Source organism: Myxocyprinus asiaticus, chromosome 12 (assembly GCF_019703515.2).
Source record: "Myxocyprinus asiaticus isolate MX2 ecotype Aquarium Trade chromosome 12, UBuf_Myxa_2, whole genome shotgun sequence".
In the NCBI taxonomy this organism is placed as follows: Eukaryota; Metazoa; Chordata; class Actinopteri; order Cypriniformes; family Catostomidae; genus Myxocyprinus; species Myxocyprinus asiaticus.
Genome location: NC_059355.1, coordinates 37,169,821 through 37,196,063, shown reverse-complemented (window position 1 = coordinate 37,196,063; position 26,243 = coordinate 37,169,821). Strand labels below are relative to the sequence as shown.

The 26,243-nt window shown below is 41.0% G+C and overlaps 1 protein-coding gene across 1 annotated transcript; it reads right to left on the bottom strand.

The window, feature by feature from the left end:
* Window positions 1–741: 741 nt before the first annotated feature.
* Window positions 742–25,880, bottom strand: LOC127449290 (FYVE, RhoGEF and PH domain-containing protein 5-like). The gene is made up of 21 exons (XM_051712623.1): window positions 25,716–25,880; window positions 19,989–22,463; window positions 19,228–19,333; window positions 18,905–18,963; window positions 18,749–18,779; window positions 18,131–18,237; window positions 17,918–18,038; window positions 17,530–17,608; window positions 17,324–17,374; window positions 16,062–16,120; window positions 15,678–15,749; window positions 15,514–15,582; window positions 13,324–13,407; window positions 13,068–13,147; window positions 12,877–12,970; window positions 12,583–12,720; window positions 12,381–12,483; window positions 11,894–12,003; window positions 3,920–4,042; window positions 3,684–3,826; window positions 742–3,502 (listed from the first exon to the last, which is right to left on the bottom strand). Exons 1-21 carry the CDS (start codon window positions 25,736–25,738, stop codon window positions 3,466–3,468), a joined length of 4,164 nt encoding a protein of 1,387 aa, XP_051568583.1. The 5' UTR covers window positions 25,739–25,880; the 3' UTR covers window positions 742–3,465.
* Between the last annotated feature and the right edge of the window lie 363 nt (window positions 25,881–26,243).

Below are 26,243 nucleotides of genomic sequence, written 5' to 3'. Positions count from 1 at the left end.
TCGCATAGTTGTTTGGTGGTTAATTTCCCACACCTGTGGCTTTTTAAATTGCAATTAGTGTCTGTGTATAAATAGTCAATGAGTTTGTTAGCTCCTTGAAACAACCACACCATCTTTTTCCAGAGCAGCCTGTATTTCTCCTGAGGTTACCTGTGGGTTTTTCTTTGTATCCCGAACAATTCTTCTGGCAGTTGTGGCTGAATTCTTTCTTGGTCTACCTGACCTTGGCTTGGTATCAAGAGATCCCCGAATTTTCCACTTCTTAATAAGTTATTGAACAGTACTGACTGACATTTTCAAGGTTTTGGATATCTTTTTATATCCCTTTCCATCTTTATAAAGTTCCATTACCTTGTTACGCAGGTCTTTTGACAGTTCTTTTCTGCTCAGTATCTAGCCTGCTCAGTGCATCCATGTGAGAGCTAACAAACTCATTGACTATTTATACACAGACACTAATTGCAATTTAAAAAGCCACAGGTGTGGGGAAATTAACCTTTAATTGCCATTTAAACCTGTTGTGTAACCTTGTGTGTCTATAACAAGGCCAAACATTCAAGGGTATGTAAACTTTTGATCAGGGCCATTTGGGCGATTTCTGTTATCATTATGATTTAAAAAGGAGCCAAACAACTATGTGACAATAAATGGCTTCATTTGATCACTATCCTTAAATAAAAGACAGTTTTTTTTTGTTTTTTTTTGTGCATGATCAGTCATATTTTCAAAATCAATGCCAAAATATCACAATTTCTGCTAGGGTATGCAAACTTTTGAGCACAACTGTACCTTCAATATGTAGTCGACCCTTGCCTGAATGTTTATATGCCAGTGTGGTTTTATTGTGTTCACTTGTTTATCCAACTCCTAGCCTATAGCAAATATATGATGATATTAAATTTGCACTTTAGAGGATAAAATTCACAAAAAAATAAATAAAAAAATAATAGCAATAGTAATATTTAAAACCAACATACAATACAACTGGTATAGAGAAAACACATTTATATATATAGACTTTTGACTCAAAACCTTCTAGTAAGAGAGATACAGCCCCTGTGACAACTAGCCCCAGTCTCCCCTACATAGATTTGACTTCTTTGTTGTGAAAGTTTGATTTCAACATTGTTCTGACCTAGAGGTTTGAATGTACACTGGCAGCCAAAAGTTTGGAATAATGTACAGATTTTGCTCTTATGGAAAGGAATTGGTACTTTTATTCACCAAAGTGGCATTCAGCTGAACACAATGTATAGTCAGGACATTAATAACATGAAAAATTACTATTACAATTTGAAAAACAAATGTTCAGAACTTCTTAAACTACTTCAAATAGTTCTCATAAAAAAAATCCTCCATGTGCAGCAATGACAGCTTTGCGGATCCTTGGCATTCTAGCTGTCAGTTTGTCCAGATACTCAGGTGACATTTCACCCCACACTTTCTGTAGCGCTTGCCATAGATGTGGCTGTCTTGTCGGGCACTTCTCACAAACCTTACAGTTTAGCTGATCCCACTAAAGTTCAATGAGGTTAAGTTCCATAACACTCTTTTCCAATTATCTGTTGTCCAATGTCTGTGTTTCTTTGCCGACTCTAACCTTTTCTCTTTTTTTTTGTTTCAAAAGTGGCTTTTTCTTTGCAATTCTTCCCATAAGGCCTGCACCCCTGAGTCTTTTCTTTACAATTGTACATGGAACTGGTGTTGAGCAGGTAGAATTCAATGAAGCTGTCAGCTGAGGACATGTGAGGCGTCTATTTCTCAAACTAGAGTCTCTGATGTACTTATCCTCTTGTTTAGTTGTACATCTGGCCTTCCACATCTCTTTCTGTCCTTGTTAGAGCCAGTTGTCCTTTGTGTTTGAAGGTGTAGTGTACACCTTTGTATGAAATCTTCAGTTTTTTAGCAATTTCAAGCATTGTATAGCCTTCATTCCTCAAAACAATGATTGGCTGACGAGTTTCTAGAGAAAGCTGTCTCTTTTTTTGCCATTTGTTACCTAATATTGACCGTAAGACATGCCAATATATTGCATACTGTGGCAACTCAAAAACAAACACAAAGACAATGTTAAGCTTCATTTAACAAACCAAATAACTTTCAACTGTGTTTGATATAATGGCAAGTGATTTTCTAGTACCAAATTAGCAATTTAGCATGAATACTCAAGGAAAAGGTATTGAAGTGATGACTGCTGGAAATGGGGCCTGTCTAGATTTGATCAAAAATTTCTTTTTTCAAATAGTGATGATTCTGTTTTTTACATCAGTAATGTCCTGACTATACTTTGTTATCAGCTGAATGCCACTTTGGTGAATTAAAGTACCAATTTCCTTCTGAAACAGCAAAATCTGTACATTATTCCAAACTTTTGGACAACAGTGTTTGTCATATGCATCACCTCATTTACAGAAGCGACTGTTCATACACAACAGGAAATAAAAGTGAGGTGAGGTTTAAAAATCCACACTGAACACACACACTAAACTCATGCTTTCTTAAATCAAGAAATGGCAGCTAATGAAAGTTTATTTCTTCCAGCAGACACACTGCTTGTACATTCAAGCACAATTAAGTCCTCATATTTTAGATTGTAATACTGAAAGTTATCAGAATGTTAGCCTGTTGATACAGAATGGAAAAGTAAATTCTCATTATTAAATCACCCCGAGTGCAACGAGAATTCCAGCTCTGTTGCTAGATGGAAATCAATCCAAATTATAAGTGCAAGTCATTGTCCAAATGACTCTGATATAAATATACTCCAAACATGAAATGACAGCATGCAAATGTCACTCATTAAACTCACATCAAACAGTGGGCTTAGAATTCCAACCTGTTCTCATCTCATTATCTCATTTATGAATAGAATAGAATCTGCTGTCCATGTGTTAAGCTTTCCCAATAATATTTTTAATATACAGTATATTGCATTGTATAAGGAATGACACTTACAAATCTGTTTGTTAAAGGGAGTTCTGGCCACCATTTACTTGCATTGGATGGACCAACAGATCTGAAATATTCTTCTATAGATCTTTGTTTGTGTTCTGCAGAAGAAAAAGAGTCATACACATCTAGGATGGCATAAGGGTGAGTAAATGAGAGGAATTTCATTTTTGGGTGAACTATCCCTTTAAATTAAGCAGTATCTGGTTTAAAAATGTTTTAAAACATTAAAACTGAGCAGTAAACTAAAAGAGAGCTGGAAGTGCTACAGTGTGCTTTTTACAGCGTGTCCACAGCTCAACGAGGTCTTTGGAGGAAGAATTTGGCACAAAATACATGTCTGAGTGTGAGCATTTTGTTCCCTTGGCATTCCAAAAATATGTCTGTTACGTCACGCCAACGCTCTTTGAGAGTCTTGCTGGTCACACGGTGCTTTTTAAGTACGACATGAAAATGCATTTATTTTAGATGCTGAAAAACAGATATAACTGCAATGAGAAGATGGCACACCAATAACTACAGGACTGTGGCCTCCTCCATGGCGTTGACCCACCTAAAACACAACATCCATAAAATCTTAATATTGTGGAATCAAACAAAGCACATTACATTAACATGCTATATAATATACTGTGTGGAGACATACTGTAGAGGTCAGCCCACTAGCATCCAAAACACAACAATGCTGGTATTTTCCACAGGGTATGAGCGGATGAGTGTGTACATATGTATACCTCTGAGCAGTGTGACAATCCTGGGCTCTAAAAGTGTAGAAGAGAGTGCTTTTGTGGTACAGCTGAAACATACTGCTCTCTCCTTCAACCTCTGACCTCACGGAGAAACCCAATAGAGGGAGGGTCTCGCATGCAACCCTCTCCTTATTTCACAGAAAAAGACACAGAGACAGAGAGATTAGGTTTAACTGCATGCTTCAAGTTGTGTGCACAAAAACTGAGACTAGGTGCATTACCTCAGGCTGTGGGTACGTATAGAGAACTTTGTCTTTTAGGAGGAACCACAAGTTTTTCCAACTTCTCTTGCTGTTCCTGCATCTCTGCAGGGTCCCACTCATCACGCCCTCGGACCCTGACACCTAGGGAACAGTACATGGCACTGCATTCATATTTTGAAGCTTTGTGGCCAAAGGAGCATAAGTGCACTTACGCCCTTTGGCCCCAACCACTTGATTTACCTGACATTATATTTACAGTGGCCCCATTCTTAAGCCAAACTTAAAATGTATGAATGTCATTGCATTAAATATCAAAATATCAAACCAAGTGGCATCTGTAAACAAATGATCCCAGAACTATCTTCACTTTTCGTAGCCATTTTTCAATTACTTTTAATGAATTGGTCTCAAGGGTATTGCAGTGGACGTATTCATTCATTTACCCTCCAGTTCCCACAGGTGCTTTTGCAGGTGTAGATCTTCGCATTAACTACTGACATGTTCCACTAAATCCGAAAACCAGAAAGTGTCCATATATGTATAATATAGTATTATATAATGTAATATATAGTAATCAAGAAAAAAAAATCTATTTATAATACAGTTGAAGTCAGACGTTTACATACACTCATTTTTTAACCACTCCACAGATTTAATATTAGCAAACTATAGTTTCGGCAAGTCGTTTAGGACATCTACTCTGTGCATGACACAAGTAATTATTCCAACAATTGTTTACAGACAGATTGTTTCACTTTTCATTGACTATATCACAATTCCAGTGGGTCAGAAGTTTACATACACTAAGATAACTGTGCCTTAAAGCAGCTTGGAAAATTCCAGAAAATGATGTCAAGCCATTAGACAATTAGCTTCTGATAGGAGATGTACTGAATTGGAGGTGTACCTGTGGATGTATTTTAAGGCCTATCTTTAAACTCAGTGCCTCTTTGTTTGACATCATAGGAAAATCTAAAGAAATCAACCAAAACCTCAGAAAACAATTGTGGACCTCCATAAGTCTGGTTCATCCTTGGGAGCAATTTCCAAATGCCTGAAGGTACCACGTTCATCTGTACAAACAATAGTACGCAAGTATAAACACCATGGGACCACGCAGCCATCATACCGCTCAGGAAGGAGATGCATTCTGTCTCCTAGAGATGAGCGTAGTTTGGTGCGAAAAGTGCAAATCAATCCCAGAACAACAGCAAAGGACCTTGTGAAGATGCTGGAGGAAACAGGTAGACAAGTATCTATATCAACAGCAAAATGAGTCCTATCGACATAACCTGAAAGGCTGCTCAGCAAGGAAGAAGCCACTGCCCCAAAACAGCCATAAAAAAGCCAGACTACAGTTTGCAAGTGCACATGGGGAAAAAGATCTTGCTTTTTGGAGAAATGTCCTCTGGTCTAATGAAACAAATATGTAATTGTTTGGTCATAATGACCATCGTTATGTTTGGAGGAAAAAGGGTGAGGCTTGCAAGCCAAAGAACACCATCCCAACCGTGAAGCATGGGGGTGGCAGCATCATATTGTGGGGGTGCTTTGCTGTAGGAGGGACTGGTGCACTTCTCAAAATAGATGGCCTCATGAGGAAGGAAAATTATGTGGATATATTGAAGCAACATCTCAAGACATCAGTCAGGAAGTTAAAGCTCAGTCGCAAATGGGTCTTCCAAATGGACAATGACTCCAAGCATACCTCCAAAGTTGTGGCAAAATGGCTTAAGGACAACAAAGTCAAGGTATTGGAGTGGCCATCACAAAGCCCTGACCTCAAGCCAATAGAAAATTTGTGGGCAGAACTGAAAAAGCGTGTGCGAGCAAGGAGGCCTAAAAACCAGAATCAGTTAGACCAGTTCTGTCTGGAGGAATGAGCCAAAATTCCAGCAACTTAATGTGAGAAGCTTGTGGAAGGCTCCCCAAAACGTTTGACCCAAGTTAAACAATTTAAAGGCAATGCTACCAAATACTAACAAAGTGGATGTAAATTTCTGACCCACTGGGAATGTGATGAAAGAAATAAAAGCTGAAATAAATCATTCTCTCTACTATTATTCTGACATTTCACATTCTTAAAATAAAGTAGTGATCCTAACTGACCTAAGACAGGGAATGTTTTCTACAATTAAATGTCAGGAATTGTGAAAAACTGAGTTTAAATGTATTTGGCTAAGGTGTATGTAAACTTCTGACTTCAACTGTATATTATGTAATATGCAATGGACAATGTACAGTCAAGGGAGGGAGGAGGAGGTGGTTATCGCAAAATAAACCCAGATAATCAGTCAGGGTGATTATCTAGTGCGATAATGACCGGCTTACTTTATAGTTTCCCGCTTATTACATGGCTACCTACCAAATAACTAAATAAATGGGCATGAAATATCAATTTGTATTAAAATTATTTTATTAGTATTTAGATCGAAGTCTCTAGAAACAGCTGAATTCCACCTCCGGTTTGCGTCAGAGTTCTGTTGGTGCTTATTTAGCAAAAATTAATGTCTGACTGCTCATTATCTCCCTTATTACAAGACTACTTGCCAGTTAAATAAATAAATGGACAAGAAACATTGATTTGAGTTGAAATAATTTTATTTACTTAATTAGACATCGCAGAGTGATAAGAGAAGTAGGAAAGATGACTCGCAATACCCGGATTACCGGTCTGATTTCACTATTCCCAGATGTGCGGTTGTTATTCAGAAATATCGGACAACTAGATGGTGCGATTGACCAATTAGAATAGGGTATTCCAGAGAGCCGTGTAATAATTCATTATAATATTTATATATTAATATATAATAATATTATATAGTGTCAAATGCATGGTAAAAAAAAACTGCTCAGATCTATTATGTTAGAAAACTGTATAAAGAGATCCACTGAGAGCTAAATTGATATTTAGTCCAGAGGCATATTAAAACCGAGACAAAGACAGATCTGAATGGAAGGGTGTGGCAGCGGGGGCGTGGTCAAGCATCTCTCCGGAGAGAGAGAAAGCGGTAAGGGCGCTTACACCTGAGCTAAATTATGTCTAACACCTGTCTCTAATTTCAGTGAGCACGGGGAGAGCGGCATAAATAGAGCAACACAGCACTTAGTGGAAAGGGGAGACTGGATACGACCGAGCCGAGTCAGAGCAAGGATTTTTAGTAGTGAAAGTTTATTGTGAAAGCAGTGTGTGTTAGTGTTTAGTTTAGTGCTTCAAGGTAAACTGTAAAGTGGTGTGGCGAAGAGGAAAGAATAAAGCCTCACCTAAGAAGGAAAACTGCTTCTCGCCTCATCTTTTACACTGGTGCCGAAACCCGGGATTGAAGTTTGGGTCGAAGATGGATGGAGGTCGTCCCGTATAGTCCTCCCAGTTGGCGAAGATCCTCCAAACCCTCGCCAGCCTACATCAGAACCACCAACAAACGCTGCTTGAGCTCCGACAAGATCAAGACCGCCGGTTTGTCAAGCTCATGCATGCTCAAGCCGAGGACCGTCAGGCGATCCGGAGCCTCCTCAGCCAGGGGGCATCCTCAGCCGCGACCCCGGTCACTCCCACGCCGTTACCCCCGCCAGCATTACAGAAAATGGGGGCGGTGGACGACCCCGAGGCCTTCCTGGATTTGTTTGAGCGGACCGCCGAGATCTGGGGCTGGTCGCTCGACCAATGGGCAGCCCGATTGATCCCACTATTGTCCGGGGAAGCCCAGCTCGTGGCTCAACAACTGCCAGCGTCGAGCCTCCTGGCCTACGGAGATTTAAAAAGAGCCATCTTGCAACGGGTTGGTCGCACTCCGGAGGAAAGTCGTCAACTCTTCCGGAGCTTGAAGTTGGAAAGCTCCGACCGCCCGTTTGCCTTTGCCCAGCGGCTCCGTGACGCCTGCCGAAGATGGCTGCTAGCGGGGGATCGCGACGTCCAGGGAATTATCGACCAGGTGGTACTGGAACAGTTCATAGTTCGACTGCCAAAAGGGACGGCGGAGTGGGTCCAGTGCCACCGCCCGGCGTCGTTGGAGGAAGCTATCCGACTTGCGGAGGACCACATGGCGGCGATCCTAAGGGCGGAAGATCCCTCCTACGTTTTCTCTCCTCCCTCTGTTTCTTCCCCCTCCCCTCTCTCTCTCTCGTCTGCTCTCTCTCCAGGTCCCGTTCCTGCCCCACGCAGACGAGGAGGAACTCAGCCCCTGAGACCAGTTCCCCGGGTGTGGGAGGCGACACCTTCCCCTACTCCAATGCCCCGCCGCTCTCCCCCTCAGGGGGGGGTGCCCGCCGACGCAAGTGCGGGCATAGCGCCTGGGCCGGCCTGCTGGAGGTGCGGAGACCCGAGCCACTTCCGAGATCAGTGCCCTCTGATGGAGCTGGGGATGGTGGTGCGGGTCTCTGATCTCCCACAGGCTGCCCCCGACCGGGCCGGAGCGTAACGGATACCGGTAAGTGTCAAGGGGGGTACTCACCAAGCGTTGGTGGATACCGGGTGTAATCAAACCACTATCCACCAATGCCTGGTTCAACCCGAGGCATTGGTCACAACCAAAACGGTGAAGGTGAAATGTGTACATGGGGATATTCACAAGTATCTGGTGGTGACCCTGACAATTAAATTTCAGGGGAAAAAGCATAGAGTGGAGGCTGCGGTTAGTTCCCGCCTCACCCATCCGCTGATTTTGGGGACTGATTGGCCTGATTTTAGAGTTTTATTAAAGGGAATTTGCGTGGATTGGTCCTGTATGAAAATAGGGAGATGTGTGATGTGCGATGCTCTGGCAGGGGAGGCGGAGCCGGGGCCATCCTCGACAGCTCCACGTCATGATGACGAGAGAGGGGGAGAGGCTGCAGCCCCTCCCCTTCTCAGAGAATTCCCTGACGGGGATTTCCCTTTGGAGCAATCGCGAGACGAAACCCTCAAACACGCCTTCGACCAAGTGAGAGTCATTGATGGTCAATGACTCCAGCCTGACATCGCACTTTCATACCCCTATTTTGCAATTATAAATGAGTGGTTGTATCGAGTGACACAGGACACTCGGACCAAAGAGGATACAACCCAACTGTTGATTCCAAGGAACCGTCGGGAAATGGTGTTCCAGGCGGCTCATTATAATTCCATGGCGGGTCACCTAGGAGAAAGGAAAACATTGAACCGTCTAATAGCCCGTTTCTATTGGCCGGGCATTGGAGGCGATGTCCACAGGTGGTGTGCGGCATGCCGCGAATGCCAGCTGGTTAACCCACCGGCCACCCCAAAAGCGCCATTGCGCCCTCTCCCTCTGATCGAGGTCCCCTTTGAGAGAATTGGAATGGACCTCGTCGGGCCATTAGAACGGTCAGCACGCGGACATCGCTTTGTATTTGTCCTAGTGGACTATGCAACAGGATATCCGGAAGCAGTGCCTCTTCGCAACATCTCAGCACGCAGTGTTGCGGAGGTACTCTTCAAAATAATCTCCCGGGTGGGGATTCCGAAAGAAATCCTCACCGATCAGGGCACAACATTTCTGTCACGGACACTACGCGAACTGTACGAGTTATTAAATATTAAATCGATTCGCACCAGTGTATATCATCCTCAAACGGATGGCCTGGTGGAACGATTTAATAAAACCCTCAAAAACATGATTCGTAAATTCGTACACGATGATTATAGAAATTGGGATAAATGGCTCGACCCCCTGTTATTTGCAGTATAAGAGGTCCCGCAAGCCTCCACTGGCTTCTCCCCATTCGAGCTGCTGTATGGGCGACGCCCACGCGGCGTGCTTGATGTATTGCGAGAGGCCTGGGAGGAGGGACCTTCAAACAGTAAAAATGAAATTCAGTACGTTCTTGATCTTAGAGCAAAACTCCACACTTTGGGGCAACTAACACAGGAGAATTTGCTCCAAGCTCAAGAACGACAGCGCCGACTGTATGACAGGGGAACTCAGCTAAGGGAATTTGCACCGGGAGATAAAGTACTTGTATTGCTTCCCACATCGAGCTCTAAATTACTCGCCAAGTGGCAAGGACCCTTTGAGGTCACACGACGAGTGGGAGATCTCGATTATGAGGTTAAACGAACCAATAGAGGGGACGCTCGTCAAATATACCACCTCAATCTCCTGAAATTGTGGAGGGAGGCGGTTCCCGTGACGTTGGCCATGGTAGTTCCCGAGAAGGCAGAGCACGGACCGAAGGTGAGTTCAAAACATAAACAGTTCATCCCAGTCATTTGCGGAGACCACCTCTCACCGAGCCATCTCGCGGAGGTTGCTAGGTTGCAACAGGAGTTCGCAGATGTGTTCTCCCCTCTACCGGGACGCACAAACCTCATCCATCACCACATCGAGACTGAGCCGGGGGTGGTGGTACGTAGCCGCCCCTATCGATTACCCGAACACAAAAAGAAAATTGTTCGGGAAGAATTGGATGCGATGCTTGATATGGGGGTAATAGAAGAATCCCACAGTGATTGGTCCAGCCCAGTTGTTCTAGTGCCTAAGAGCGACGGGTCTGTACGGTTCTGTGTGGATTATAGGAAAGTCAACGCGGTGTCTAAATTTGATGCATATCCAATGCCTCACGTTGATGAGTTGCTCGATCGGTTGGGCACTGCTCGATTTTATTCGACATTGGATTTGACGAAGGGTTATTGGCAGATCCCCTTGACACCAATTTCCCGTGAGAAAACCGCCTTCTCCACACCGTTTGGATTACACCAATTTGTGACACTTCCGTTCGGTTTGTTTGGAGCCCCGGCTACGTTTCAGCGTCTCATGGACCGAATCCTCAGACCGCATTCAGCCTACGCCGCTGCCTATTTAGATGACATCATCATTTATAGCAATGATTGGCAGCGGCATATGCAACATCTGAGGGCGGTTCTGAGATCGCTGCGCCGAGCGGGACTCACAGCGAATCTGAAGAAGTGCGCGATTGGACGGGTGGAGGTACGGTATCTGGGGTTCCACTTGGGCCATGGGCAGGTGCGTCCCCAAATTGACAAGACAGCAGCGATTGCGACCTGCCTGAGACCCAAGACCAAAAAGGGGGTGAGACAGTTCCTGGGGCTGGCTGGCTATTATAGAAGGTTTGTACCTAATTATTCGGATGTCACCAGCCCGCTGACTGATCTCACTAAAAAGGGAGCTCCAGATCCGGTCCAGTGGACGGAGCAGTGCCAACAGGCATTTATGCAAGTTAAAGCTGCACTTTGCGGGGGGCCGCTTTTACATTCACCTGACTTCTCCCTTTTATTTTACAGACAGATGCTTCAGACAGGGGGCTGGGGGCCGTACTCTCGCAGGTGGTGGAGGGGGAGGAGCGCCCGGTGCTGTACATTAGCCGTAAGCTCTCGTTAAGGGAAACTAAGTACAGCACCGTGGAAAAGGAGTGTCTCGCCATCAAGTGGGCGGTCCTCACACTCCGATACTACCTGCTGGGGCGGGCCTTCACCCTCTGCTCGGATCACGCCCCACTCCAGTGGCTCCACCGCATGAAGGATACTAACGCCCGGATCACCCGTTGGTATCTGGCTCTTCAGCCGTTTAAGTTCAAGGTGGTCCACAGACCGGGGGCGCAGATGGCTGTCGCCGACTTCCTTTCCAGGAATGGGGGGGGAGTGGAAGCAGGCCGGATGCCGCCCTGGCCTGAGTCGGGTGGTGGGGATATGTGGCAGTGGGGGCGTGGTCAAGCATCTCTCCGGAGAGAGAGAAAGCGGTAAGGGCGCTTACACCTGAGCTAAATTATGTCTAACACCTGTCTCTAATTTCAGTGAGCACAGGGAGAGCGGCATAAATAGAGCGACACAGCACTTAGTGGAAGGGGGAGACTGGATACGACCGAGCCGAGTCAGAGCAAGGATTTTTAGTAGTGAAAGTTTATTGTGAAAGCAGTGTGTGTTAGTGTTTAGTTTAGTGCTTCAAGGTAAACTGTAAAGTGGTGTGGCGAAGAGGAAAGAATAAAGCCTCACCTAAGAAGGAAAACTGCTTCTCGCCTCATCTTTTACAAAGGGTTTACCTGGTTAAAAGATAGCTGGCCTTTGCGGTTCTTCCACAGACTGGATGGATGAATGTTTTGAAACACAGCAGAGAGTGGCCGACTGGAGCTCTCCGTTATAGTGGCAACATCTTTTAAACAAACGCAGCAGATGATGAGAAACCTTCATGTTGTAGGAAGAGAACTTGCATGTATTTTTAAAGCAAAGGTCATGCGCTTCTGAACATGTAAGTAATAACACAACCTCATAAAGCTATAAGAAATTGATGCGTACATTACATGGCCAAAAGTACATGGTTTGATTATTTTAGATACACCCATTATTGACAGGTCAAATATACAGTCTTATATTCTCATTAGACAAACAATTTAATGTTCAGCAAGCACATATGGTTATAGTGTTCAGATGTCCACATACTTTTGGCCATGTAGTGTATTATGTAAGAAAGTTACATTACATTTTACAGTGCAATTGTTTAAAAAAAAAATCAGAGATGTATGGTTGTACCATGCTTACGAAGCTCAGTGTAACATTGATCACACACTTTGGCCCGTCTGTTCTTCATGTATTTAAGGGGGAACTTCTTCCTGCAACAATCTCTGCAAACAACCTATAACCAACACAAAATCATTTTTAGCCATAAACAATTTAAAAGAGCTTGTAAGAAGTTATCTATGCATGTGTGTTTCAAGTGTCTCTCTCTTTGTACCTTGCCACAGGCATGGCAGTGATGTCGTCTATTTGTGAGGCTAAAATGAGAGGGACAGTTCATGCAAACTGTCACCTGAGAGACGGACAAAAGGGGAGGAGCATTCTCGCCAAGACAAATCTCTGGCACCTCTAAGAACTAAAGCACAAGACACGTGCAAAGGAAAAAAGGATGATAACAGCTTAAGTTTGTAAAAGAAACAACATCAAATATAAATACTTGGCAACATTGTCACACTGACACTTTATCAAGTCTCATTTATTGTTTAACACAATATATTTGAAGCTTCCTCACCTCAAGACAGTCCACTGGGTCTCCTGGCGCTGGGCCAAGGTCCAGCAACGTCCGATTCAGTGTAAAAAACCAACCGTCTCGTTCAATGCAGGAGCTGCACGCAGGAACACATGCATCAGTCACACTGCATACAGACTGACATATGGGAAGGACGTTGTGCTTGACTGAGTTAGTGTGCATATATCACTTGCCTGGCGGTCAAAGTGATGCTTATGTCTTTCACATCAATTTTCAATGCATTCTGAGCATTCTCTATCAGTGGCTTGCTGACCTGAAAGACAATAAATGAGGGATTTTAGTAATTATAAATTATTATAATTATAATTGGTCTCTTGTGCCTTACATATTGGGCATTAATATTAAGCCTAACATGCCTAGGGTGTTTCTAAGAAGAACCATCATGCTTGAATAAACAGTGAATGTGTCAATGGATGGTATAGGTCCTACCTCCATCCCTGCCAGTGGTAATGTGTTGATGAGTCTATATTTGCCATCTTGCTGAGGATATGTGTACAGCATAATGTCATTCATCTAAAATGTTAAAAGTTGAAGGCTTGTTACGTAATACATGTTAAATATGAGCACAATTAATTCCTTCAAAACGATAAAGCTGTGCAACCAGAACTTACACCATAGTTCATTTGGGATTTTTGCATGCTTGTTATAATAACTTCTACCACAAGAGGGCAATGTGACATAAGGTCTTCTTTACCACAAACTAGCATAACTCTACAAATAAACACTTGCACACACAACAAACACACAAAGCCTTTCTTTCTTTTTTTTTCACTCAGACAACAACCACATGCACACATTTTGGCAACAGTATAGCATGTGTCATAAGGCATTGGCAACCACCACTTTTAATTTAAAGACCATTATTTCAGCTCACTCTCTCAATTCCATGTCTTGCCCAAGGACATCACTGCTCATTAAAGGTGCACTCAGTAATTTTTTTCCCCATTAAAAAAAGTTTTACTCCTAAAGAAATGAACTGTAATTTTGAAACATATGTATAAAATCATGCCCACTTACATGAGATGAGGACTTAAGTCATATTAGTAAATGCTGTTTTATTCTATATGAGGGAGGGCGCCAACATGGGGGCTGCCATTTTAGAATCACGTGACCAGCTGAATACTAGTCCAGTCTTTTTATTGGACACTTTCACTCTTGGATTAAATTAGTCTCTGCGGCTGATTGTGAATAGTGAATTTATACAATGCCATCTGTAACTGAAAACAGCTGATTTTGAATGATGCTGCTTCCATACCAGTAGGTGTCAGTGTAAGTACAAGATGACACAAACAAAAAGTTACTGAGTGCACCTTTAAACAAGAATGTGGTGAATACCGAACCAATTAAATAACTTAAAGCTGAAGTGTGTAATTTCTGCGCCACTAGCACCATCAAACAGAACTGCAAAAATAAACATTGTTTTGAAACAGCTTTCCGAAAATGTGTTTTGTTGATCTAACAAACAGATAGTCCTACCCCCAACTCACACCATTGTTTTGTCGGGCTGGACGGGTCACTCGAACAAAATTTTCATAGAGCTATATAGACACAGGGTCCTATTTTAAGAGCACTAGCACTAAGCACAGTGCTCAAATAGCCATGAAGTTTTGGTATTCTTGCGCCTTATGAAATGTTAGCCTCAGCCTCAGAGGGCACAACAGTCAATGCATTGGCAATCAAAATAGCAAGAGCTTTCTCAAAACAGCAAGCCCCAATATGATGCAAATTCCAGGAGCCGGGGGTACAGGTTTTTGTCAGTCCATTGGAAAACAGAATTCTACTGATACTGGTGGAACTAGCTGCTGGATTTGCAAAAGTTTCCAAGGTCAGTGCCATCTTTGAGGAATCTGAAAGAGTTTATTTCTACGCTGGTCTGATTCTAAACTTTTGGCCACCAGTATAAATGCATGAGATTTGAGTGCAACACTCTTGGGGCCACCTGCCCATCTCACTGCACAACTATCCCTTTGGCTAAGAAGTCTACAATACTCCTGTCACCCCCTGTTCTGTAATCTCAACACATCGCTCTGTCCCCGTTCCCACAGAATAATTCTGGGGTGAGAGCAGCACGGAAAAACAATAGCACATGTAGAGACATAAACACACACAGAAAAACATCCTGCCAGGAAACTCTAAAAACAAGTATAATAGCGAACACTCACACACACACACACACACACACACACACATGTTGGTGCAGCTATCCTTATGAGGACTATCCATAGATATAATGATTTTTATACTGTATGAACTATAGATTATATCCCCTAACCCTAACCCTATCCCTAAACCTAACCCTCACAAAAAACTTTCTGCATTTTTACATTTTCAAAAAAAATAATAATAATAATTTTAAGCGATTTGAATTATGGGGACACTAGAAATGTCCTCATAAACCACATTTATGACATAATACCCTTGTAATTACCAGTTTGTAACCTAAAATAAAAGTCCTCGTAAACCACCTAAACCCGCCCACACACACACACACACACAAAGAGACATTAGAGACAATGCAGAAAGAAAGTGTAGGCTTTGTGTAGGCTCAACAGCTCAGCTCTCACAATCTCATCATACCAAATAACAATTATATACAATTTGAAACCAAACGACTCGTACCAGGAAAAGGTGACGGGGCTGCTTGCACTTCCTGCTGACCTTCATGAGGGTACCTTCTTTCACAAAAACCTAGGGCACAGACAGATAAAAATTTTCACCATTACAGCAACTGTTTTACCTATTAATCATAAAATTATTTAACAGATTTGAATTGAATTACTCACCCTCCCAGGCTGTAAGAGATCCGTCAGACCTAGAACACTGTGTTCAATATGGACCAATCGCAAAAGATCTGCCTGAAAGCGAGAGAGCGTTAAGATGATTAAAATCGATAACTCATGAGTTTGACACAAGTGGAGACTGATTTGTGAGTCTTTGTGACCAATTAATTAAATAGAACTGGCTTCTCAACCTGGCAGAAGTATGGAGACGTTTAAGTATCACTAAGGTAACCGAACTTCATGAAAACCATTTTGGTTCCAGTCTCTTTTAAAAAACTGTAAGTTTCCCAACTCTACACACACATTATGCTTTGGTTCCACATATATTTGGAGTACCCTAGATGCTCTGTAAACACATTAAGCCAACACACACTCAAACATACTCACTCCATTCTTGAGGCAGTCATTGACATGATAAGCAACATCTGAGACCACCGCCAAAGCATCTGAGGAGAATGGAAGAGCAACATAGAAAGAGGTAGAGAGGGACAGGTGTAAATCAACAAGAAAAGTTACAATTTAATATGCATAGCACCTATATCAGACCTATATAGAGTACACCCTCCTATACAACAGATACACAATGCCCAAATGATGCAGAAAGACCTGTTCAAGAAGATAAGTGAAAAATACATGATGGGGTCATAGTTTGCCAAGAAACTATCAAGGATCTGAGATATGCTGCTGCTTAAACAAATCAATACACACACTGAGAGATCAGAATCAAAATGACCTTATTAGGATTGACCAATGCTGCAGCACAAAACAAAACGACAACCATGTTATTGATGGCAGTGCAAACAAACCACTTTTAGGTATAGTAACTACAATAGTTAACAAACCACAGTATTAGGCTTAATTATGTTGGCTTGACAAAAGCCAACATACTGTTATTCTACAGACTTTGTTTATGGTTTTTCCAGAATCCCCAAACCAAGACCAAAATTATCAATTGAAACTCCTCCTTGAGCTTCCAAGCAACATTTACCAAACTTGGCACAGATTTTCAAACTGTTCTGACTCGCGTTGCTATATATTTTCTAACTGATTTGAATAATGCTTTTCGCACAGTGGAAATCCGAAAAATCCCATAGACTTATGTTGACAAAATGTTAAAATGGGCCAACTGAATGCTTGTTCTGTAAAAAAATTAAAATGTAAACAACCACACACAAATACAAATCAATCCAATACAAATCTATACATCTATCCATCTTTTAGATGGTTTTATCTGAAGGTCTACTATCTATCTATCTGTCTACTATCTATCTATCTATCTGTCTGTCTGTCTGTCTGTCTATCTATCTATCCTTTTAAAACCTTCAGGCAAAGGTGTTGTGAAGCCTACAACAATGTTTGTCTTGACAAACTTTACTTATCTAGTTACAATTATGCCACATTATTTGCAGTTCATATTATTTTAAGTAATATCTGGCATTCTGAAATATATGAATGCCATTTGTAGTGTCTGTGAATAATCAGTGAACAGAGAATTATATAAACAACGGAAAGTAGCAGTTTCCTTAAAATGGATAAAAACTAGATTAGGAACCAAAATGGCTTCCTCATTACAGCAAGACACAGAGATAAGGGCAAAAATTGAGTTTGCTGATAAGATGCTTTTGTCTATGGATGATGCTGCACTTTACCTTGTGTATCTTGGAATTCTCTGGAGTCTGGTGAGAGATTATTCAGGTATTCTGTTAGAAAAAAGCAAATATACAGGAAGATTAAAGGTCAGGGTGATCTTGGCATAAAAACTGCATGCAATTGCATGCTATTAGTTAAAATCATAGGGGATGGTTAACACTGAATGAAACACATTTAGAGGTAATGTGGTAGAGCTGTTGATCACCTGTTAGCAGCATTCGGTATTGTAGGATGCGCACAATGACCTGCAGCAAGTGCTTTTTCAAGGTTGCCACATCTGGTAACTGAGATACAAACACATACTATGTAATGTGCAAATCACAGAAATATGCATAAATAAAAATATATACACTCAAACACTGCACTTCCAAATATATGCCAACTGAGTAAACACATTCTCACATAATCATATGTGCACCTTAAAACAGACACTCAAATCACACAGTGCACACATAAAACACTTTGAACAGTAGTTCTCAATCATTTTTAGCAGTGGCTAGTTGATAGATTGTATCCAATAAGAAGCATAGATTTGGTTTAGTTTAGGGGAAAAAAAAGTAATTTAAATAATTAAAACATAAAAACTTCCTTACTGTGCTTTGTATTTGTTCCACATAATTCACTTTTTCATCATAATGGCTGATGTAAGAGGAGAAGATGGAAAACCCTGTCTTCTTTGCCAAGATGATTTCAGCAATCCCTTCATTCTGATCCCTGATTAATTTAGTCAAATGGAGAAAAACTGATGAAATGACAGATGGACGTATTTTGGACATGTATGTCTGTATTTTGGATGAGTGACTTACCATTCCTTGATGCAGGCCTCCAGTAGTGTGTGTATATCTTGGTGGAGGGTACAAATATCAGGTATCTCTGTCCATAGTGTACTCAGCCTCTCATCCGCTTCAACAGTCTATAGAGAAAAAGACATACAAAGAGCTCAGTATTCAGTCCTCATGAGCTTAAACTCACAGTCACCCTTACCTCAAACACTCAGTTATAGCTGTACTTTTAACTTAAAATTTTAATTTAGCTAGTTATGTCAGAGCCGTAGCCTTGTGGGCAGTCCTCTGACATATGGTGCAGTAGCATCTCGGGCGACTCAAGGTAAAGTCCCGGCTCAAGGTCCTTTACTGGTCCCGTTCTTGCTTTTCTCCCCTGTCATTTCCTGTCTACCTCTGCACTAATTCCTTTTTAGTAAAGGCAAAAATGCCAATAAATGAATCAATAAAAATTAGTTAGTTATGTAATCTTCTTCTTGCAATATTTGTCTGATTTGCTATTTTCATTTAAGCTTTCATCTTAAAAAAGATCAGTCATCAAAACTCAAATACCTTTAGGGGAAAATGTATAATACGACCACAGACCAGACACTTTGTCTGGAAATTAAGCTCATTGAATTATGAATATATGAATAAACCTACCTCAAAGAGAAGTTGTAAAGACTTAACATGCCTTAAGAGAAAGGAAAAGAAAAGAATCTTGATAATCATTTATTCAACTGCTGATTATTTTCACTGGTGAATGTAGTTTGTGGCACTATACTATATTTTCTTGTTGTGTTCTTTTGCAAGACTTACTGTGCCTCACTGTCCAAAAGCTCTTTAGCGCTGTAGAATGCCCTGGAGCAGCTGACAGCCTGAAACAGAATGGAAATTGACAATAATCATTAAAGGGATAGTTCACCCAACATTAAAACTTTGTCATAATTAGGCTTATGACAGTCTCAGTCACCATTCACGTTCATTGCATCTTGTTTCCACACAATGAAAGTGAATGGTGACTGAGGCTGTCTTAAGCCTAACATCTCCTACTGTGTTCCACAGAAGAACACTCAGAACTATCGGTTGAACTATTCGCAAACAACACAGAGAAACACTCCAAATACAAACATACAGCTCACCAGTTTGTCAGATGTCTTTGTCCTTTTCTCTCTTGTACAAGCCACACCTACAGACACACCCACTGTTCCATCTGGCCTCACATTCGGAGAACAGAAAGTGTAGGTACTTGAAATGCAGAAAATGTAGAATCAAAATATACACAGACACACATAAAACAGACCATTAAAGGTGCACCCAATGTGTAATCAACACATGCACAAAAAAATACAACTTATATCCTTTCTTTGTTATTCCCTATGTAACAGCACATGGCTTTTATATCTTATTTGTTTACATACAGATTAAGAGGGTGATAATCCTAGTAAATTTAGGAAATAAAATAAACATACTGGAGAAATTAAGAGAACATTCAGCAATTTGCCATAAACTGAAAAAGATGCATATCATCTAATTTGATGATATCTGAACATCTGTTCATATGCATGTGCATTTTAGACTCAGCTGAAGGAAATGCAAGATCTTCATAAAGCCAGGCTGCATCAAACTTACAATAGGTTAAATAATATATAAAATAATACATCAACTTACAACTTGGATAGAAAAGCCTTCATGGAGAGCCTAGTTCCTCTAAACTAAAACTTATGAAACAGACTTTATATAGTTTTCACAATTGTTTGAATCTAACTCTGAGATTTATATGAACTACTTATGTAGTATAAACTGCTTATGACTAGAAAGATTGAAGGTAAAGATTTATACTTGTCTCTTGCTCAGATGACTTTATGGATGTCATAGAAAGATTGAAGGTAAAGATTTATACCTATCTGTCTCTTGCTCAGAAGACTGATTTTTGCCATGGAAGCCTGGTAGACTGCTCATATCCACATAACCATCAGTGTCACTGGTTGAACTCTGATTTCGTTGACTCTGAATGATGGGGTTCAGAAGGCGAATCTGCACATTCTCATAGTGAGAAGAAGCATTTTGAACGTTCTCGTATTCCGATGAGTCAGCATTGGGAGATGAAAAAGATCGAGATTTAGAAAGGGGTAGGGGCTCAAAGTGGGAATGTAACAAATTATCGGTGCTGGAAGTTAAATTAGTATTAAGTGTTAAGTTAAGTTCCGGTTTATGCCTATTTTTTGGGAAAATAAAGGAAGAGGTAGATATTGGTTGTGTGCAATCTGGGGTCCTCTTTAACTCAGGGCTGCCCATGCTATGCCTGATTAAATCCAGGTGTTTGCATAACCCTTGTGGACTCGACTCAGAGGAGGACCTGGAGGAAATTGAGCGATTATCCATCATGCTTTTCCGTTCAGATTTCCTGAGGAATCGTAATGGCAGTAGGTAACGTTTAAACCCAAAATCAGATTTCTTGCAAGAGGAAGCCATTTCGTTGGTCAGGGATGGCGAATTTTTTCTGATTGGTCGTTTAGTGATGGAAGCCAGTTCAAAAGGGGGTGGTATATCCACTCTAGTGAATTTAGCTAAGTCTGTTGAGCTGTGGACGCCTTGTGAAAGACATCCTAACGAACCAGTTAGTGCGAGCCGACCATTTCCAAGGAAACACTGATCTGGACAGAAGGAGCGTGGGTGTAGCAAAAGCCGGGCATTTCCTGTTGCTGGGCTACTCATCAGGTCAAGTTTCTTACTGGGGGTTTCCACAGATATAGAGCGAGTCATAAAGTACTTTCTGTTCTGAAGGAAGTCTTTTGCTTGGATTTTTGGCTCTGTCTCTTCATACACGTGTTCTTCTGTAAGACCAGTGAGTTCTAAATTTTCAGTTGTCATACTCAGTTGGTTCTTTGGAACTTCTTCTTGCCCAATGCGCTCCTCAACTTCATATGGTAGTAAACTTTGGCATTTGGTTTCAGATTGCTGATGAATAAGTGAGAGGCCACTGAAGAGGTCAGGAATTAAGATGGTCTGATCATTCTCAGGGTGATCTTGCTCCACTGAATCTTTGTTGCAATAATTGTGATTTGCATCTGCTACATCCTCATAATCTAAGACTGTCTCAGCTCCTGAGACAAAGAATGGCTGGGATGGAGAAGATGAGGAACTCAAGAAACAGGGTTGATCAGACCGAAAGAGGGTTTCATGTCCACCATCCGATGTGGGATAGTCCGGAGTGTCAATGGGTGACAAGAGATTGAGTGAAGAACTTTTGTCAGACAAATGATGATCTTCTTGTTCCTCAAATTGCTCTTTTTTCTCCTGCATTTCATTATCCTCTACCTCAAGGAAAGATGAAGACAGATCAGAACTGTCTGATAAGGGATTGTCTGGAGCCTCAATGGCTGCCGAGAGATCTTGTGAAGAACTTTTGTCTGTCAAATGATTATCTTCTTGTTCCTCAATGTTTTCTTTTTCCTCCTGCATTTCATCATCCTCTTCCTCATCGGAAGTTGAAGACAATTCAGAACTGTCCAATACCTCCTCCATTGTGAGCATCGTTATATCTCCGCTGACGTTCTCTTCTGTCTCTATAATTTGTGAAGGTTCTGTTTGTTCAAACAGGTCACACTCGGAAAGTCCATCTTTGTCTGCCAATGCCTCGCCTGCATCACAAATGTATTGAAATATCTCATCTGGGTCTTCTTCATTTGAAAACATTGTGCTTGTAATCACACCACTGGGGGACATTCCATTTGGATAAAATCCTTCAATGAAAGTTTTGCCATAGATTATATCGTCTATTAGCATTGCATTAGTGTATGCATTTTGTCCGTAAATTGTATTAGAGGGTAATTTAACAACACTGGAACTTTTATGTGATGATGATACACCATTTTTAGTCAATCCCAATGCTATATTCCCTACTTCCTTTAAGTGTATCTGCTCCACCACTCTGTTACTATTTACCACTCTCTTACTGCATGAATTAGAGTGAAGGTCCATTGACTCGCCGTCTTCTAAATCCTCCACCAAATCCAAGTCAATTCCCTGTGCCAACTCATCCCCGCATCCTAACTCATCCCCCTGTTCCACAATAACATCCTGTTCTGTCTCATCTGTTTGGACTGTCTTCCTCTCTTGTGACTCCTCCTGGTCCAGCACTATTCTTCTATACATTTTCGTCATTTGGTGTCTTACGTTTGAGGGTTTAAGGGTTCTGTCAGGGTGGAGCATATTGAAATAAATGTTAGAACTATGATGATGCTGGGGAAATTTTCTAGGTTTGGGTGCAATTGCTGGTTTGAGGTACTGATTAGGCATAGGTGGCTGACGTTGCCTTTGAACAGATGAACAGCCTGGAAGTGTGTCCTGGGGCCTGGGGGATGCTCCTGAAACTCTGAAACACAATGTGTAATTATTTTTCTGTAAAGCTTTTTGAACGGTGTGTGTTGTGAAAAGCACTATCCAAAAAAATGACTTCACTTGTCTTTCATGGTGGTGAACCCCCCCCTTTTTTTTTTTTCTCCCATATTTGGAATGCCCAATTCCCAATGCGCTCTAAATCCTTGTGGTGGCGTAGTGACTTGCCTCAATCCGGGTGGCGGAGGACTATGGGATCAAAATCCCGTCAAATGTATTGCGGTTACGGATCCAAAAATAATAAGCGTGAATCAAAATAATAAGCGTGAATCAAAAAATAATAAGTGCAGTTCAAAAATAATAAACGCAAAAATAAATAAAAAGTGCAGATCAAAATAATTAGTGCAGATCAAAAAATAACAAGCATAAATCAAAAATATTTTTTTGGTTTTATATGTGGCTTATACTTACTAATTTTTAAAGGGTAAACAAAGCAGCCTAATAAATTTCTGTTTAGGCCTATAAATATATAAAATAATAAAAAAATTATAATTTAAGTTACTAATTTTATCCAAAGAATACGTAAAAATTCAATTAATTAGAGGTATCGGTATTGGTATCGATATTGGCCTAAAAGTACTTGGTATCGGATCGAAAAGAAAATAAGTGGTATCGCCCATCCCTAAGCAGCAGCCGTCGGAGTTGTATTGGATTGACCTCAGCTCCCCTCTGCGAATGACTGGCTAGAGGAGGAACTGTCGATCAAGAACTAGTGAACCAATGGGGATGCAAAACGCCCCCTGATTTACATGAAACTCTACTCACAAGTTTTGGAAAACCAAGCGCAGAACTTGGAAATAAAAGAAAAGAAAAATACAGCGTAAGCTTATTGTCAGAGAGCACAAAAAACAGTAATATAACCAAGGAAAACATGATTTTGTTTGCAATTCTGTTGACTTTGCTTTAAGTTTTTTTTCTTTTCTTTTTTTTTTTTTTGCAGCATATTTGAAATGTGTTTATATATTTTTGATTCATGCTTGTTATTTTTTGATCTGCGCTAATTATTTTAATCTGCGCTTTTTATTTATTTTTGCGCTTACTATTTTTTTTATCTGCACTTATTTTTTGATTCACGTTTATTATTTTTGGATCCGTGACCGCAACACTTTTGAGGGGATTTTGATCCCATAGAGGACGAATCTTTGCACGACAACGTTGTACTAAAAACGGAAAAGTTTTTCCTTTGCGTTTTTGAAAAGTTTCGCGTACAGACGACAACGTTGTCAAAACAATGCCCGTTCACACGGATCCGCGAAAACGCCTAAAAACACTGTATTATGCATGCCAGGCCAGTAGTTGGCGATGTCACTTTGTTAAGAAACACTACGCGCCTGCGCACACAAGCATTCTTCCACAGAGTGGTGAATACAAACAATGAAGAGGGCGAAAACATCGAGCAATTTTGTCTGGACGCAGGATGAGGTTGCTTTATTACTACAATTACTTTGCTGGAGAAGCGTCAATAAACTCAAAATCTTGAGCAGCACAAACACAGTCCTGTAGTCGACCATTGCAGTTTTGAATGTCTCGCGCGTTGCTTGAAGTACTCGAGTCGCGCGCATGCCTATAGACTGAACTCTCAAGATTATTCAATAAACTCTGCTCATTTTTACCATCACTTCATCTCCTGCCTTCTTCTGTATTCTCCCTGCTGACACTTGGGATGGTAGGAGAGTGAGTTAACATAACAAGCTGTTGATGTTGACTGGTTTTGGATATCAGACAGAACTCTGATATATGGATATCTTCTGACGGAGAGAGAGGTCTTTTGTACACTGGATCTAACATGCATTTTCACTGCCTCATGTTTTCGTATTCTAAGCATATCACTGAATACTGTACATGGCATCACATCTCTGTCTATAGGCTATATACAGAAGTGGTGGGTGAATGTATTGCAGGGTAAAGGTACATCAAATAAAATTAAGTAAATAAATAACATTTAAAATATAAATACATTTTTCCCATCTGAATCCGTAAATTAATTTCAAGATTTTCAAATTGTACGTTCTGCCTACTGTACAATGTTCACATTACATACAAAACACTCCAAATGAATAAATTGTTGATTATTGTTAATTGCACAGACACCAGTATTCATATTGATAATTATATATCTCAAATTGATGCCTATCAATCCATCATTCTTTATATAACACGTAATACGCGTGCGCATGACGTCATCGTTTTCACAGATTCGTTTTTGTATGTTTACACGGAGACGATAAGGGCATCGTTTTCAAAAACTTGCACTTTTGAGATGGTCAGTCCACGCATCTTATCACGTGGCTTGTTCAGGGCATTACTGCAGAGACATAGCCTCTGTGGAGACTTCTGCGGCATCCACGCACAACTCACCACCGGCCCCACCAAGAGCGAACCACATTATAGCGACCACGAGGAGGTTACCCCATGTGACTCTACCCTCCCTAGCAACCGGGCCAATTTGGTTGCTTAGGAGACCTGGCTGGAGTCATTCAGCACACCCTGAATTCAAACTCGCTACTCCAGGGGTGGTAGTCAGCGTCAATACTCGTCACTGCACAACTAATAAAAGTATGAAATGCCTGCTGGTCAACTCAGAACATGTAATTATTTTATTAGCTATTTACTACTTCAAGCAGGGTGCTTATTTGATACAGCATTGAATTTTTCTCAGTACCTCAGAGGTTAAAACGGCTTATTTTAGAGGCCAATAAACGCATGAATCTGAGCTCTTTGCTACAGTTTTTAAAACAAGCAAAGAACATTTTAATAATTCAAAACATAAAGATGTTTCCTGGTTTGTGCAAAAAGTTAATGAATTTCAATGTCTTCCATTTAGGATTTTATGACAGTTTTGAACGCAAAATATAAGAGACAATTTAAATAGGAGACATTAAAGAGACACAAATAAAACTGATCATATACATTTATGATGAATTCAATAATATCTCGTAGTTCTTAATGGTTTATGTATTGCCTAACATTTTATAATGTACTACAAACAACCTTTAGGAGCATCCAGGATCTTTTCAAACAATTAAACCTCTAATCAAAGGGAAAAACTGAAGCCCTGAAAGTCTGCTACATCGTTTTAACGCTGTACTTTTTTTTTATTGCACATATCTGTACTTTCATAACTTCACATTTGGCATACACACATAAAAAGACGCTCTGAATCACGTTATCATACTGTTGGAAGTGTGTTCGTCATTTGTTAAACCACATTAACTATTTGAAAACTCACCTGCGCTCATTCTCGATCATCATTTGTGTATCTGAGACACGCGCATCAAATCTTTCGCGCACAATGGGATCGTAATCCAGAGATTATTACAACAACCACAGCATTCCACATTCTCGAACTATATCTTGCTGTTATGGCATTTCAGGACAGCGGCGCTCAGGGCACACCCACCCACACAGAGACGAGACTTTGCCTTGGCTGGGTCCTCTCTGGCACTTCCTGAGGAAAGGGCGTCAAGACAAGAAGTAAAAACAGGGGCTTGCTCTCAAATTAATGCAAAAGCTTAGTGGTTAAAAAAGTTACATAAGACGACTGTATACATTTGTCCAAGTTTGTTCAGGCCGACAGATCTGAGGCAGATGAGAGACTCAATTAAGTGAATTAGCCTACATCTCAGACTTATCAAAACAATGCACAATCAAAATACATATTAAATATACAAAAATTGGTTTTGGTTAAAGATGTTAAGCTGTTCGATGGCAGCATGACCTTTATAGGTTTGCACCACACGAAAATAGCTTAAAGGAA